Below are 18,698 nucleotides of genomic sequence, written 5' to 3'. Positions count from 1 at the left end.
ACAAACCACAGTTGAATGTTAGTATGACATGGGATGTAAACTGTGAACCCACCATTAAGTCCAATCTTCTTCTGGATTTTATAGAAACATCAAGTCGGAGAGGACAGTCTTTACTTTCATTTCAGCAAGGGTTTGCTTGTCAGAAAAGTGCAACATGGGCATTTCAAGTGTTTGAATGAACAACCAATGCAGTCTTTTTTCGGATTCAGAGAGCCTCATTATAAAACCCAAACTATGAATCCCTTTAGCTCAGTATTAGACACGATTCACTCAGGGTTAAACACAACGACATCTACAAAGTCAAATGATCCAATCCTACCTGACAACTAGAATCAGCAACCTCCATTATTTCTACCTTCATTCATGATGCCTGACAGAATCAAATCATGTTATTGTTGCTTTTGTCACGTACGCCGGGTTGTTGCACTGACGTGTCCGATAGCGAACTCCAGTTCCACAGGAGCGCGAGCAGGACCCATATTTGCTCCAGGAGCTCCAGGCGCCATCTTGCTTGACCTGATTAGGGTTTTTCCACATGCAGTGACCTTTGTAACACCACTACAGAGGATGGCAGGAGAGAGGAAAAGTCAGTCCAACATTAAAGCCTCCTCTTTAGATACAGTAAATGACAATACAGGGAAAATATGAGAATACACTACATTTCCAAATGTATGTGGTCAGAAGTGTCTATGTAATTTTGGTGTGTGGTGTTTTTTTTTAAAGGTTTGGGCTACGCTCCATAGTTCCGGTTAGGGGAAATTATCATTTTACATAATACAACGATATTTTACACAATAGTGTGCTTCCAACTTTGTGTCAACAGTTTGGGAAACATTCTTTCTAGCTCTATAAATAAATGGTTTTCCCAGTTTGGTGTGGAAGAACTTGACTGGCCTGCATAGAGCCCTGACCTCAACCCCAACCAACACCTTTGGGATAAACTGGAACGCCACCTGTGAGCCAGGTCTCATCACCCAACATCAGTGTTGGACCGCACTAATTGTGGCCGACTGGAAGCAAATCTCTGCAGCCAGGTTCCAACATCTGGTGGAAAAACATTCCCAGAAGAGTGAAGGCCCATGGTTTTCAACAATCATTTATCGATGTAATGTTGAAGCTGACCAATTTGTGAAGGTTTTGTATTTAAGTCTTCATTGTTGATTATTTGTGATATGACAAAGGAAAAACTGCTGTTTATACAATACTATTGTTTTCTTTTTCTTTTCTGGGTCGTCCACATACTTTTGGCCATGTAGTACAGCATGTAATAGACAAACTTACTTTTCCAGGAGCACATTCCGTCCCATCGAGAGGCGGCCCTTTTTTGGTTTTGCAGAAGTAAGGGTTGTCCGGGTGACTGCACCACAGCTGTTTACATGGGTCAAATGTACGAAACTGAAACACAGAAGAAGAAAAGCATATGACAGATAGAGATGCATAACTCATCCTTGAAAGGCAGAAATGAAAAATATCACACCAAAGAAAAACTGTCTGTCAAATTTCCTTTTCATATATTCTGAGGCACTGAGTTACACTACTGAATGTAAAGAAAAATTCCAGCTGTGGCATTCAAAATTGCCTCTATTAAGTGTTGCACAAAAACTGAACAATTTTACCTGCCATGACAGATGCATTTAAAGCTCAGTATGGGTTTGATGCAAAAAAGTGTTATGGGCTCCACTATGGGGCACTAAAGCTAAGTGGATTACAAAGGTTTTCTTTGGGAACATCTTTTAGTTAACATCCTCTTCGGGGAAAGTGGTAATACATTTTTTTTTTAATAAGGATTAGAACCGATCAGACTGATTTGAGAAAAGTAAAAAAAGGTTGTTTTTTAGCTGCCCGGAGCATCCCTACATAACAATCAATACTTTTGTGAACAACATGAGCCCGGAAATGACCTCTATTATCTGTTTCTTTCAACAGGTTGAGAGGTATCTCTCAAACTGGTCAATCCCCTTTTTTATTTGGCTCACATTGTTCTCATGGTCATGAAGCTCTTTCTCATCTGCAGCTCAGTCACACTGCAGTACACTAAACCAAGTGAAGAGATCAAATAAATCCAGCATTATTATGTAATTACTTACTTTTTATTGAATTCATACATTTAAGATATCCATAGTTTTTTCCATAGTTTTGACTCTTAAATGTGTGCTAGGTGTTGAAGTTGCTTAAAATGTATATAGTTAAGTCCACTCTATGGGGGTCACTAATTTAGAACTGATTTCTCTGTCCATCTTACTTATTAGGACTTGATAGAAATAACTAAACACTTGAACATTTGAATCCTGCAGGGATTGTTAACATCTCTCTGAATATGTGTAGGACAATGCACAGTTAGGGTGACCAGATTTCCCGTAACTAAAACCGGGACACTTTGTGCGTGACCGTAGTGCTCGTGCACGCACACGATTTTTTATGTGCCAGCCCAGGTCAGACATAGACACAGACAGATGAGACACAATTTTGCTAACAGCACACATAGGCCTACTGCTCACAACATAATGGGGTATGTCAGTTAATATTCATTAATTTTCTTGGTATGTAGCCTACATATCTAAGAAATAATAGGCTATTAAAATACATTGAGTGAGTTCCGTGTGTTACCAACTTTATTTTTCAGAATTAAAGCATTCTTTTGGAAAATGCACCCACTGAACTTGTGAAAAACTTTGTGAACATTTTTTTTCATCGCATGGCACTAAACAAATTATTTGGAACTGCTGCCACAGGCTTGAACTACATAAATTATGAATTCATGCATGAATTAATTCATGATTTGTGCATTACTTCATTCCTTTATATCTTATGAATCATCAGGAATTGACATGAGTTCATAGCCTCTCATTCATGACCTCATGCATGAAGAACACATACATCATTATGCACAAGTTGTGTTCAAATCAGAATTTGCACATTGATGACCACATTTTTTTGTAGAAAAATAAATCATCATGATCATGCTTAATAAATCATAATTCATAATGATGTGCCCACACACCTAATGCTTAAGTTGTGTTGTTCATGTATGGTCACGAATGACAGACAATGAGCACGTCAATTCCTGATGATTCATGGGATATTAAGAAATGCAGTAACACATAAATCATTAATTACATAATGCATAATAATACATAGCCTACATCAATTAATTCATGCATGAATTCATGTACCCTTACCGTAAAGTTTTACCAGTGTTATTCTAACAACACACACACACAAATGTAATCTCATTTGATAGAGCAGATAGCTTCCCTATTGGAAACATTCATTCTGTATATTTGTTAGAGGAGTGAATTTGCTCAAGAATCAATTTGTTGGCTGAAAGCCTACTGTGAAATTATGCACAGGGGTCAGCAAAATTGGCCCGTGTGACGAGTGTCTGCTTCACATTTTCAGCAGCGCAAAGATTAACATGGTTTAATGTACCTGACCAACGATCAGTGATCACCAAATTTCTCTCTCATATTGCTCCTCATGACCACTGAAAACTGAAAATATCTAACCCAAAGTCCAATTATTATGGATGTTATCTTACATTAAGCGTTTCTGCTTTATTGAGGCTATTGTAAGGAGAAAGCTTAACGTGGTTTAATGTACCTAAACAACGATCAATGATCACCAAATCTCTCTCTCATAATCATTGATTGTTGTTTAGGTACATTAAACCACGTTACGCTTTTTCACGTTTTAGAATGTTCCCATTTCCACTCAGCGCTCGTCCGCTGACTTTCCAGGGGACCTGGAGGGACTGGTTAAAACAAGACAGATAAGAAGAGGCATTGCAACAATGTTTACAAATATAGTAGGGCTGTCAAATGATTACATTTTCTTAATCGCGATTAATCGTTGAATTTCTATAGTTAATCGCGATTAATCGCATGTTTTATCACATGGTTAAAATTTTATTATTTTGCATTTCAGAACAGTTTTTAAGTACATATTAACAATGGCAAGCAATTATTACCAGTGTATCTTGATTGGGAATCAAATGAATGCAAAGAAAATGACTTTATGAACTTGATTTTAAGATTTGTATTTGTTTATTATATATTTAATCTCTCACACGTTTGAATCTAGAGTCAATATTAGGGTTGGGTATTGTTTGGTTTGGATACCGGTGCTAAAGCGGTATTTTTAAAACGGTACGGGTGCCTTAACGGTGCCTGAACCGATACCTTTTAAGAAAGTTAAAAAAAAGAAGGGTACTAAACAGTTTATTGCTAAGGCCATATCGTCAAAATTAAATGTTTAATAATAATGTAATCACTATAACAATAACTTATTTCACTAGTAAATAGCTGTTGAATGACAAAAACAACCACCAGATGGGAAAAGGGCATTTAACAACAACTTTGAATGCACCACGAGGCTGTAAATTACCAGTTTCATTGTCTGCGTTTTTCCGACAACGGCAGCTGCGGTGTTGAATCCTCTACAGTGAAATACAGACAAACTTTACACCGTTTAGCGTTAGCTGTCAGCATTTTAACCGTCTTTAATCCAGCTACTAGCTAGCGGTGGGCTAACGTTAGCTGCTGTCGAGTGTAGTGTTAACTAGCGTCACGTGCAGCAATGTTTCTGTTTCCTGTAACGTCTGTTTCAGAGCATCAGAGAGAAGTGCAGACATATCAGTGGCACCGGAATGAGGCACCGAAATCCGCGTTGCTATTCCTGCAGCAGCAGGATGTGTTACGAGGAAGTACGGCAAAATAGTAGCCTGTTAGGCACGACGCAAAGTCGAGTGAAGTGAAAATAAATTAATAAATGGCAGCATGCGATTAATACGATTCAAAAAAATGAACGCATTATGCTCGGCCCTTAATCGCATCGCTATTAACGCGTTAATGCTGACAGCCTTTAAATATAGCCTGCATTGTAACGCTGGCTGCACAGATTATGCAGACCGCTACGATTGACTGACACACACACACACACACACACACACACACACACACACACACATTGTTAAAATCATACGTAAAATCATTTATTAGTCTTTCTACATGGGTTTAGTTAATTATCAGGTAATTATAAGACCACGTCGGCTATGTAATCGCTGACAACCGGGACAATTTCATAATGGTTGCTGTAAACCGGGACATTTTAGCGTCCCGACAGGCTTTTGTCGAGACTCGGGACACGCAATCCAAAATCGGGACTGTCCTGGTCAAACCGGGACGTCAGGTCACCCTAAATGCACATCAATCAACAGTTCTGTAAAAGCGCCAGTGTTAGCCAGTCGGCTAATTTTCAACAAAGTAGCTGCATGCTAACGCGACATAGCTGTAATATTGGTGGCGAATGCTGGTCATTTCTCTCCAATTTCCGCTCTCTTTTTTACATTAAAGCATGTAAACATGTTTTAGGACAAACACAAAATGCAAGTATTTTCCTGAAAATGCTATATAATAGTTGTTAGTTTATAAACCAAGACTTTGAGGGGTTTAGACCAAGACAAGACCATGGCAGGGCGAGACCGCGTCAAGACCAAGACCAGACCAAACAACTGAAACATACAGTATATACACAACTAGCTAATATGTAATATTCGCTAAATCCCTTTGGATGAGGGTGAAGAGATTCCTGGAGAGTTTTGGTACAGAGGCAGATTGATAGCTTTAGCTAGCTAGCTTCACTAGCGTCACTTACACTTACCTTTCTTTATGCTTCTTTACTTAGTGCAGATAAAACACAGGCAATTTAGTGATATCTATTTAGTTGTGGTCTTGAAATAAAATCCTGAGTCCTCTTTATCTGAGACCGAGACAAGACCGAGTAAAAATGTCGTTGATTCCGAGACGAGACCGAGACCTTCAAAAGACCACTCTTCGAGTACAACAACACTGCATACTCTATATATTGCCCAATCACATGTTTTAGCTCTAACACTAACCTGCCTTACAAACATTTGCTGCTTATTCTAGCTCCATACACCGACCTCGAGCTCTGCTACACTAAGGTGACCACATTTCTGAGACAAAATCTGGGGACATGTTCAGCTCAGAAGTTTAAATACCTCCAAAACAGGTAATGTTTTTATCTTTGTAAAACTTAAAACGGGGACACTGCCCCAGGGGCGTCACTAGACCTAGAGCTGCACTGGGGCACAAGCCCCCCTAGGGGGGGGTCCATGGGCGTGCTCCCCTGTAAGAAAATTTTGTCTATTTTAACGTTTAAATGCATCAATCTGGTGCACTTTGAAAAGAAATTCAGGGGTTAGACTTGATTATTCTTATCTATGGATGGAAATATTTATGCTGTAGCCTGAACTATTTTCTTCATATGTTTGCATTAATGTCACTAGGAAGCATACCGGTAGAAATATATATTCATATTTGTAAGTAGGATATATATAAGTAAGTGGGATTGTCTGGAATCTGGCAATATAATAACCATTATGGTGGGATACACTGGCTAAGCATTTTTTTTTAAATACATGTGCTGACATAAATAGTTTACATGAGAATACATTATAAAGCTGGAGACCATGTAGAAATTTTGTTGCAATTTCAAAACTACTCAGATTACTCAGGAGCCGCTTGTTGTACCGATGCATGTGTTGAGTGAAGCATTTGTGACATATTTCACAGAGAGTAATGGTGTGCAGAGATTTATGCAGAATGCAAATATGATAACATTTCATGTAAGTTCAATGTTAATTTTCTTGCAAACCATTTGTCACAGCAATGGGGTTAACACTTTTGCATGCACTATATTACTTTACATGTCACATTCTCATTAGGGGCTGAGCCCCCCTAAAGGTCTGATCCTAGAATCACCCCTGCTGCGACTTCATACTTGTACTCCTAATACACCTCAGAGGGACAATTTGTAATGTTTACTGCACTACATTTATCTGACAGCTTTTGCTTTATTGCTTCAGGCTGGGCATGTTTCTGCAACAGCTCATTGAGTATTGGATACAATTAAAACTATTGAGGAAATATTTTCCTTTGACATTGGTCCAGTATTAAACGAGATCGCTGCAGTTGGCAGCGGCGAAACAAGCTACAATGTAAGTTAATAAGACAATTGTCCAGCTTGTATTTACATTCATAAAAGTGCTCGTTTTGCCGCTGACAGGCTCAGATTAATATTATAAGTGTCAGACAACATTATGGAAAGGATTTCTAAGGAGGTTGACCTTTCTGTTAAAGAGTAAGATCCTTTTTTAAAACATAAAAAGTCCGCGAAATTGCGTTCGCTAAAACCACCAGGCTCCATGTAAATAAACAGCAATTTTAGCATCGTAAAATATGGGCATTCTAAAGCATTTCTGAGCTTTGAGCAGTGCTTGCTCTGGCTGTCTTGAGCCTGCGCGTGTAGGGTGCAGGCCTATATGTTTGGTCAATGTTTTCTTTCTTTCATTCCAATTTCGGGTCTGTCAGTCACAGTGAAAACTGGGGACATTTCCGAGGACAGGTCACCGAAACCGGGGACATCTGATCACCCTATGCTACACCACAGCCTGTTGTCAGCAATTCAACCCCTCCACTGGAGCCTCCGACTGTATTAACATTTACACCATCACATGTGCAGAGCCATGACGCCAAACTCAAAATAATATGGTAAAATCTTGACGTCAGTGTCCTTAATGTAATTTAACACGACAAACATAACAAAAGTGAGCCAACATACATTGATGTAAAATAATTCTTATTGAGGTCAATCTGACTTATCATGACACGGCTTGTATCATATTGTGGAGCTCTCTCATTTTTCTTTAGTCATTCAGAGGTATCGATTTATTGATCCTGTTTGAGGCAACAGCCAGCCACGACATTCAATCACTTGTTTTTCTTTTCTCTTTTCTTCCCAGGGGTTTCATGGCTCGAAACCTCCCTGCAGACAGTAAGTGGAAAACAGGGAACTGAGACAGATTTCCGGTCTGTTACAGTGTGAACAAAGACGGACAAGTTCTGAGTGTCCAGTCAAGCCAATTCAATGGAGGAAATTAAAGCAGTCAGTATAGATCCAAACGGACTTGCAGCCCACAAAGGGCCTGAAATCAAAATGTTTTTTGTGCTGTGAGATCTAAACGCTGATCCGCTGTGCATCCATTACTAATTTGACCCATGCTTTGGAATGTACTTTGTCAATTGTCCAAGCACAAGGTGAGTCTTCGGGGTGAAGGCAGTTGTTGTCTGCTGACCTTAGCAATGACAGGACCAATTTGTGACTTGTGCTGTTTGAGGTGCTAGAAGTGAATCAATTTGGTTTGTATGTCAGTGAACATTTGCCATGTTTCCAGTTTTGCACAAGATAAAACAATTGATTTAACATGACTGTGAGCATGCTGAGTCAGCCTGTGCATTATCTGCCAACAGGTGGAGTTTTATAAAAGGTGAATCAAAATCAATACACTTCTGTCAATATTTAAAAAAAACTGCTGTAAGGAAACATCACGTTTTTTTGGTCAGGCTGGACTTCTCAGCACAGATCCAGCAAATGTCTTTCAAATGTCTGGTCAAAAGGCTGAGAGTGAGTGAGATGGGTAATGGCCACTAGTGAAAGGTAACAAAGTCAATGTACTGGAGTGCTCCTCTTAAGTACAACAGTTGAGTAAATGCACTTTACAGTTCTTTACTTACATTTCCATTTTATGCTTTTTTTATACTTCTACTCCAATAGATTTAAATGGGCAAAATGTTACTTTTCATTCCAGTTGTAGTTACAAGTGACTTTACAGACTAAGATCATATAAATCAAATGATCCATTTCTAAAATATGATGAAACATAACAGGTTAAACTTCCCAACAGTATTTAAATTAGATTAGATTAGCTCCACCTGGACACTTTTAAAATGATTAACAACATTTTGAACGCAGGACTTTTACTTGTAATAGAGTATTTTTACATTTTGGTGTAAGACCCTTTGCTGTGACACTCATATTTAACTCGCATGCTGTCCATTTCTTCTGATCCTCCTTGAGATGGTTCTATTCCTTCATTGGAGTCCTGCTGTATTTAATTAAACTGATTGGACTTGATTAGGAAAGGCACACACCTGTCTATATAAGACCGTACAGCTCACAGTGCATGTCAGAGCAAATGAGAATCATGAGGTCGAAGGAACTGCCCAAGGAGCTCAGAGACAGAATTGTGGCAAGGCACAGATCTGGCCAAGGTTACAAAAGAATTTCTGCAGCACTCAAGGTTCCTAAGTGGCCTCCATAATCCTTAAATGGAAGAAGTTTGGGACGACCAGAACTCTTCCTAGACCTGGCTGTCCAGCCAAACTGAGCAATCGTGGGAGAAGAGCCTTGGTGAGAGAGGTAAAGAAGAACCCAAAGATCACTGTGGCTGAACTCCAGAGATGCAGTAGGGAGATGAGAGAAAGTTCCACAAAGTCAACTATCACTGCAGCCATCCACCATATGAAAGCCCACATAGTTTGCCAAAAAACACATGAAGGACTCCCAGACTATGAGAAATAAGATTCTCTGGTCTGATGAGACCAAGATTGAACTTTTTGGCATTAATTCTAAGCGGTATGTGTGGAGAAAACCAGGCACTGCTCATCACCTGCCCAATACAATCCCAACAGTGAAACATGGTGGTGGCAGCATCATGCTATGGGGGTGTTTTTCAGCTGCAGGGACAGGACAACTGGTTGCAATTGAAGGAACGAATGCGGCCAAGTACAGACATATCCTGGAAGAAAACCTCATCCAGAGTGCTCAGGACCTCAGACTGGGCCGAAGGTTCACCTTCCAACAAGACAATGACCCTAAGCACACAGCTAAAATAACAAAGGAGTGGCTTCGGAACAACTCTGTGACCATTCTTGACTGGCCCAGCCAGAGCCCTGACCTAAACCCAATTGAGCATCTCTGGAGAGACCTGAAAATGGCTGTCCACCAACGTTCACCATCCAACCTCATGGAACTGGAGAGGATCTGCAAGGAAGAATGGCAGAGGATCCCCAAATCCAGGTGTGAAAAACTTGTTACATCATTCCCAAGAAGACTCATGGCTGTACTAACTCAAAAGGGTGCTTCTACTCAATACTGAGCAAAGGGTCTGAATACTTATGACCATGTGATATTTCAGTTTTTCTTTTTTAATAAATTTGCAAAAAATTCTACATTTCTGTTTTTTTCTGTCAAGATGGGGTGCTGAGTGTACATTAATGAGAAATAAAATTAACTTTTTTGATTTTAGCAAATGGCTGCAATGAAACAGAATGAAAAATTTTAAAGGGGTCTGAATACTTTCCGTACCCACTCTAAAAAATGTATTATAGCAGCTTTAGGTAAAGAATCTTAACACTTCTACCACTGGTAATGGCTGTGGATACAGATAACTGCTGGAGTTTGATCAAATCCTGAGCTGCTGAAGAAACTGTGAATTGACCTATGCAGTAGCTGCTTTGAGCAGTTTTGGTTTGTTATAAAAAAAATATATCAAAAGGTGAATGTGGAAGGACACCACATATAACAAGGACCAAAAACTAGTTATTTTCATCTTTAGTTTTTGCCTAGTTTGATTTTGCCTTACATTTGCACTATTTAGAATGTGTTACTGTATTGTGTGTATATATAACTTCTTTTTTATCTGTATTTGTATATATTTCTTATCTTTTATATTATACTTTTTGTACGTGTCCTTATTGCACCGTGGGCCAGAGAGAAACGTATTTTCAATTGCTCTGTATGTCTGGCACATATTGCAGAATTGACAATAAAGTTGACTTGCCTTGACTTGATTTGCAAAGAGCAAACTGCAACAAAAACTCTGGCTCAACTGAAAGAGCAGGAAGGTTTTAAACCTCAGATGGAGCCGGCTGACCTCCTGAATCTTTAATAAGCTGAAATCAAACATTTCAGCTATCATCCCCAGTGAGGTCCTCAATTTAAAATCAAAGGTGTAGTAGTATCTAGTACAGATCATAGTCAGAACCCCACCCCCAAATCAAAATAAATCCAAGATGACACATCACCTGAAAGTTTTGAGGTTTTTTAAACTTGATAAATGACAGTAAGGCCGTTTGAAAGGGCATGATGTTTTTTGCATGACTTTATCATTGCATCAATTACACATCAGGTGTTGAGATTTCGGACTTTCTGAACTTACTTTTGTAGCCTGTACTCTGTTTTGGAACAAAAACCTCCTATTCAGTCCGAGATTCCACAGAAATGTGACATCAATTATGAGTCAGTTTAGATCAAGGTGATGTGACCCATAAAAGAAGAAGAAAAGTTGTACTGATGACAAAAATAGTGACAGAATAATTATCATTCTGCCATCTGCAGAGAATTAGCAGGACAACAGGTGTGACTGCGGTAAAGTAAGCAGTAAGCAAGAAGTACTTACTAATCTAGCATCTGATTCTGCTCGTCTGTCAGTTTTTGCCATCATAATCTTTATGTAAATAGACATGCTTTTTAGAACAGGGCAGGACGCTGTGCGGGTAGCACCTGTTCTTTAAATGGAAGCCTGAGGGCTGTACTCACTGAAGTGCAGATCTTATAGCCCACTCCAAAGTCAAATCGACACTGCTCATCCATCGAGTAGTTGATGCCAGGAAGTTCAGGAAGTTGCGGCCAGTCGTGTTTGAAGGGGTCGTCCAAGAGACAGTCGTACGTGCTGTCAGGAAATGAAAGAAAGGACAGTGGTGTCAAACACTGAGCAGAGACTCAACACTGCCACCTCAACTGCAGAGAGAACCACTTGAAACAGGCTTATATTTGAGACAAACCTCTATTAATAATTAATCTGCTTTATAAGTATAACATTTGAGTGAGTGTGAGATAAAACTCTCAATTCCTCACAGATCACAATACTGCACTATAGCACAGCATACACACTATTCACTTCATATTTGTATACATATTTTATATTATTATATACACTTTGTATGTTGGTTGTCCATTTTTATTCTCTACTTGTATGTTCTTTTCATTCCTCTCAGTATATTTTTAGTAGCTGTTCTGGTATTTTTATTTTTTCATCTCATCTTTATCTTATTTATTATTTCTAGTATATTCTGTGTGGCTGTTGTATGCCTTGTACCTTGCTACCATAACAGAAATGTCCCAGTTTGAGATCAATGAAGTCCACCCACCTACCTACCTACCTACCCACCCACATACCTACCTACCTACCTACCTACCCAACCCCCCACCCACCCACCAACATACCTACCTACCTACCTACCCAACCCCCCACCCACCCACCTACCTACCTACCTATCTACCCACCCACCTACCCACCCACTACCTATCTACCTACCATCTGTTGCCTGGGTTAATATATATTCCACAGCATTAAATCCATGAGTACAATAACTCAGTCCTGTCATATTCACTACGCTGTTGCTGTGAATTTGTATTTTTTAACAAAAAATACTGTTGTCATTCATTCAAGTCATTCCAATTGCTTCTACTTTGACGCTTTTTTGATTAGTGTAAAACTAGTGTGAAACTCAACTCTTTCTGACAGATGTTTCAATTAAAAGCCTTTCAGCAATTCAAATGGCTTGTAGGCGCTGATTGTAAAACTTCTGCAGGAATTTGTCAGGTTGATAGACAGTCATTTAAAAATATGGGAAGTGGAAACTCAGAGCAGTGCAGTGGTGAATATGACAGAACTAATGTTGTAATGATGGAGTTAGTGCTGTAAAAATGAATATGTTGAATTTACCATGTGAGCCATTGTTGTACAGGTAAATCCACCCCCTTAAGGTTTTTTAGCGTGACTTTATTTGAGACTTGACCTTCGTTGGATACTGGCTTATTTACTGTATGGTCTAACCTGGGCCTGCTTGTGCTTTGAGGGCCCATCAAACACTTTTAATTTATGACCTAATTACCTAATGAGTTATCAAACCGAATGAAAGCCACGTTTTAAAATTAGAAAGCAGATGGAACGCACCTGGATCCAACATTTAATCTCAGTTTTAAGTGAGCAGCAATATTTCCACTTTGATACCTATAATATGTAAATATTCTGACTAAATTCAATATGAGTTATGCATTTATATTTCAGTTGGACAAATTTGACTGCATGTAGCCGGGTCCTAAAAAAAACGTGGCTCAGCTGCAGTGAGTCCCAGCCTGGCAAGTCATTTGTGTCTTTTGCAAGAGTAAAATGATTTGTAAACACTTCATATATTTCCTCACAGCTGCCTCGCCAAGCTTTCTCACTCTCATAATGCAGTAACACTTTTCACACAATATATTGATTTCTCTCTGCATCAACTTCAAATAGCCGGGAGCTACTTTAAAAAAAAAAAAACGTGTCCTGTATGGAGATTGATTATCATCTCTAACTCGCTGTCAATAGTTTGGTCACGCCCTTATCTGAACTTTGCCTGTCAGAAATTGATTCTTGTGCATCTGAGTAAAAGACTCAATGACCCGTTTTGAGATGGCATTATGCTGTTTTGGTAAAAGGAACATGGACCCGACTCCTACAGATCACAGCTCTACTCCTGTCTCACGCGAATCTCAGAGGATTGGATTTAGCTGGATTGGAAGACATTCTCTGGATCACTGGACTGGGTCACACTGCCCTCGTCTGTCCCTCTGCCTGACCCAGCCCCCCCTTGGACCGACCTTGGATGTCCCCACTGAAAACATGGACTCTGCCCTCCCCGACATTTAATAAGTATTTGTTAATAAACCTTGCTATTATTCAAACTGCCATGAAGTCAAAAATGGCCATTGAGAGAACAGCATACTTCTTTTCCATACCATCTTTTGGATTATGCATTAAAACAAATCCACTTCCATACAGTAGGTCTTCAACGCCCACCCGCTTTGCCGTTAACTGCAAATATGAACTCACTGGATGTATCTCTTCAGCTCCTGTCCGCTGCACATGGACCAGTGGTATCGATGGAAGGCCGCCTGCACCAGAGGAGCCATCACGCTTCCCATCGCCGTTTCGTCCCCGCAGCGGTTGCCTTGGCCATCGTGCTCCATACCCAACCTGTTCCCATAGAGAAAAACAAGCAAATGTTTACAAAACTGCAGAATATCAAGTCCCGCCAATGCCCAAGAGTTAAGTAAATGAGCCGCTTCTACACCATTTACTCACAGTACAAATCTTGTATTATCTTTTGGTGACCAGAAGTAAAAAAATAACAGTACATTTACACAAAATGTACTGATATACAAATAATCATAGTACGTTTTCTAAGCAGATATTGCAGAAAACCATTGGATGAATCCCTCTGTAAATTATGGCAGGTCAGATATATGTTCAACCATGCACACTGACAATTTCAGTAATTTATCTGCACTACATGTGCTAGTTAATTTATCTTCTCTGCTGTCACAACACCCACAAAGAAATAACTGATTGAGCGTTATTGGTCCAGATTGCAAGTGAACTTGCAGTCTGAATTTTGAATATCAAAAATAACAAGGTGTCTTGTACTGTAATATTATGGGGGTATATGTGTACCTGCTACTTCTCACTTCAATTGAACGGCCACATGGCCAGAGTCGGTTGAATTTATTTGCCAGCAGCACAAAATATCCCAAACACTGACTCACAGTAAGATAAAAAGTCCACCCGAAATAACCGCAGAAACAATTGTAGGTGACTGAAACAGCAAATAATTGAAAAGTACCCGAAGATTTACATGCGTTTGAATCACATCCAACTTTCTTATCCCCTTTGAAATGTTGTGCCTGTTTTGAGAGAGGAGGCTAGATGAGATATATAATCCCTCCAGTGTTCTGTGTCTACGCCGGGGTCTCCCAGAAATTGTCCAAAGCCAAGAATCTAATGCCATCACTTTCACATCTCTCCAACTGCATATTTACAGTATAGGTCCTGTGTGTGTGTGTGTGTGTGTGTGTGTGTGTGTGTGTGTGTGTGTGTGTGTGTGTGTGTGTGTGTGTGTGTGTAAAATAATATTATTATAAGGATTGAAAATTTGGAATTCCTCTTGGGGATTAAAAAAGTAATTCTTCTTCTAAAGAGAAGTCCAGAAAGTGCAATGGATGAAACCCTTACAACTTCCGAGCTTGCATGTCAGCAGCTCCATCTCTCTGACAGCAGACAGCTGAGTAAAATCCATCTGCTGATAATGACCGTGATGTCTCAGAACGCTTTAGAAAAAGACAGTTAGTGGACCAAGAGTTGGGATTGTTATGTCAAAACACTATTTCAAAGCTCAAGAATGAACTTTCATACTTCAAAATGTTATACAACAGAATACATAACTGAGATCAATACTGGCCAACTTTGAAATAAATGAAAATGTCCTGCCAATTTCTAGATGTTCAGCTCTTTGATGGAAAACATGCTTCACAGATTTTAGAAGATACATCCCACAGAAGAGAATTTTAACTGATTCTAAATAAACTATGCTACAAACCAATTATGATGTTCATGTACTGATTTACACAGAGTACTGTTACTGCAGCTTGTGTGTTTGCGAGAATAAACATTTTCTGGGTCGAAAAATAATTGGACTCAGCAGACTTTGTTTATGTGAACTTGTGAACTTAATGCAACTGTCATTTTAACAACGTGTCTGACACACGTTGCTAAAATGATTAGAATTTTCAGCTGTTACTCTTTGTTGTTTCCTAACCTACAACACATCACACAGCCTGGATGAACAGTAAGGGAAAGTTAAAACATAAAAAAGGTTTGCATAGAAGCTGGTGTGTTCATTTTGCAGAACAATGCTTTGATGTACATCCCGTACTGTCCTTGCTCTGAATGTGAGATTGTGTTTTGCATCAATAAACACGTGTCAGCAGGCGTCGATACTGTGTATGTTCCAGCGTCACGAGCACAAATTCCTATTCAGTTATTTTTTAGAAATGCATTAAATGTTGAAGCACTTCTGCAGCTCTAGTATCAGTTGTGACTCTTCTGTACATGTGGATTTGTTTGTCAAGAAATAAAAAAGAAAAAGAAAACCATACTGGACTCAGTATGCATGGTTTCTTTTTGTTGAAATTGTATCTAAAGATGTAGTGCAGTGACTCCATTCTGTTGACAAATTTTAAATCATAATTGAATGTGAGATACAACAAAAACTAAATGTGCTTTTTAGAGTTCGCCCGACTGAGCAACTTCAAACATTGACTCATTAATACTGTGAGATGTGGTGGAAAGCTCCAGGAAAAAAGCTGGTTTTGTGGTTTTAGAGTAAAAATATTCCTTTTCAGGAATTGATTTTTCATGCTCAAATATATGCTTCATTTTTAACAATATTGCTCTGTGTACTTACATTAGTTTGACATTAAAATAAAACATTTTCCAGAATACTAAATCATTGAACCTCATTGGTTAGGTTTTCTACATAACTTTTATTTTTGGTGTTTAGGTTTTAGTCCTTTCACTAAGGCCTTCTAGGCGTTTAGGAGCAGACAATTCCTCTACATTTATATAGTTACATTTTTATCAACAATACTGATATTCAGATGCTGTTAGAACTGACAAGCATTTGGTTTGAAGCACACTAGTCTCGCATTGCCAGACCTTCCTCCACAGTGCAGCGGGGGATGGTCTGGCTAGTCCACACAGCATTCCGGGGTGGGAGAGAAACGTGCTCTGGTTGATTGGCATTTCTGTAAACCAATCACAATTGTCATGGGCAGTGCTAAGCTCCGCATGGAGCCGCTGCAAAATTGCCTCGGGAAGGAACTTGTTTTGGTGGAAGATGCAGGGGCGGTTTTTGGTACGGGTGACCCGGGCAGTCGCCCGGAGCGGCATTTTATCATGAGTCATGGGGGGGTGCCACGAGCACTATCACACTATCTATCATTTCACTGTGTGGGGAATTGGCAGATTGGCGCCCCCTGCATCTGCAGGCGCCCCTGCTTGTTGGAAGTGCTGTGCACAGAAGCTGTGTGTGAGAAGGGGAAAAAGGGAGGGGCGCGCGGAGAACAGTTCACCTCCGTGCCGCGAAGCGGTTTTCTGTTATCTACCATTTCACTGTGTGGGAAATTGGCAAATCGGCGCCCTGCTTGCACCCCCTACTTTCACAATGAAATGGACTAATCCGTAACGGTGCGGCGCCCGGCGCGAAAGATTATCACACAGTGACAGGAGAACTCGGAAGTACACAGAGACGGAGCAAGACGAGTTTATGTCAATGGTGTAAACGCGAAAATGAAACAAAGTTACCCAAGCAGCTCAAATAAAAGAAAAAAGCGAAAAGAAATGTTTTCAGCAGTAGCAGGACCTTCATCAGCTCCCGTGGCTGATTATAGTGGTGCTGGTGTCGAGACTCAGGAGGAGAGAGACAGAGATGAGGGAGTGAGGGTCGAACCTGCGGTAAGCACAACTCCCCTTAAAACACATTGCCCCTTGATAAAGTTAGTTAGTAGGTTAGTAGCCTATATAAACGTTGCACATCATGCAAACTTTCTTAACGAGAATTGTAGCTTTTCTATCTGCTTAGACAGACAACAACTCATGATAGACCTCTTCAAATTAAAGCACAGGATCTCTTGAAATGATAAAAAAAAAAAAAATATATATATATATATATATATATATATATATATATATATATATATATATATATATATATATATATATAGAGAGAGAGAGAGAGAGAGAGAGAGCTTGTTTTATGATTCATGAGGAGTATACCGTTTTATTAATCTTGTTAAATTTTTTATTATTGTATATATTGTTGGCACATTTATGTATATAGTGTATATTTATTTTAAGTTCTGATAAACTATACTGTCATATTTTGTGCAGAATTGTGTTCATTGTGGAGATTGTTCACCTTAAAAAGTATGTTTCCTGTTGTAATTGCAATAGTTAAATAACTGGATTCTCTTAAGTGTGTGTGTGTTTTTTTTTTAAATGCTCTAATGAAGGATTTGGGCAATTGAGAAATATAATTTTCTCTTTCACTTATGTTGTTGGGAGGGGGGGGGGCGCTCGAAGGTTTAGGTCAATGTAGAACCGCCCCTGGGAACATGCGTTCAAAAGTTGTTTTAGTCGTGCAACAGAAAACTCACCAGAGAAACTAACTAACTAGTTTTTTCAGGCGCAGCTCAGCCCTTGTGCATCACTGGCTGTTATGTTGTAAATGGCCATGGTAACCTCAGGAGCTGTGATACATAAAATAATGGGGTTGGTTTTAGGTTGTGTGGTTCATAACCTCTATGTCGTCCAATAAATCCATATATCACTTCTCACTAAAATTGTACCTCGTATGAGTTTTCATGTCCCAAAAAAAATGTATCAATAAAAAAATGGATTGACAGACTGTCTTTTTCACAATAAAAGGATCAACTATGCACTCATGACTCAACCTGGCTTTTAATTCAGTGTGATGTGTGGGTGAGAGCGTCTGACACATTGTTCATGACTTTCTCTTTGTTTTTCTCAGGGCGTCTCTTCACCCTGTCTGTCTTCTGCTCACTTTACCGCTACCCGATTATGATATAAAATTAAGATTTTGGAATGTTACAAACTCCAACACAAAACTTTGTTTAAATGTTTTAAGCAATTATTTAATAAATTAGAAACTTTCAACATAATGCAGTAAAAGATAGTCAGATAGTGTTGTGGGCGGTGTTAAGGTTACTTACTTAATCAAAAGAAGGGTACACTCTTCTTACTGTTTCACCCCACTGGGTTATAAACTTTGGCGTGTACGGTACATTCTGCTCGGTCCGGTTACACAGGCGGTGTCACAACAAAACCATATCAACATATGTAAACCATAACTTTTGTGCTTGTTTACTTTTCAAGTGCC

The 18,698-nt window shown here is 39.3% G+C and overlaps 1 protein-coding gene across 1 annotated transcript in view; it reads right to left on the bottom strand.

The window, feature by feature from the left end:
- adamts3 (ADAM metallopeptidase with thrombospondin type 1 motif, 3) overlaps positions 1-18,698 on the bottom strand; it is a 158,665-nt gene that overhangs the window by 45,670 nt on the left and 94,297 nt on the right. The window contains exons 9-12 of the mRNA XM_078251404.1: positions 13,796-13,939; positions 11,461-11,593; positions 1,282-1,395; positions 413-558 (exon numbers count right to left, since the gene is read on the bottom strand). Of these exons, the coding sequence (XP_078107530.1) occupies positions 413-558; positions 1,282-1,395; positions 11,461-11,593; positions 13,796-13,939 (537 nt within the window). The remainder of the gene's footprint in view (positions 1-412; positions 559-1,281; positions 1,396-11,460; positions 11,594-13,795; positions 13,940-18,698) is intronic.

The sequence above is a fragment of the Sander vitreus genome, chromosome 5, assembly GCF_031162955.1.
Source record: "Sander vitreus isolate 19-12246 chromosome 5, sanVit1, whole genome shotgun sequence".
Classification (NCBI taxonomy): domain Eukaryota; kingdom Metazoa; phylum Chordata; class Actinopteri; order Perciformes; family Percidae; genus Sander; species Sander vitreus.
The sequence above is the reverse complement of the archived record's forward strand: the minus strand, read 5'-3'. Positions and strand labels throughout refer to the sequence as shown.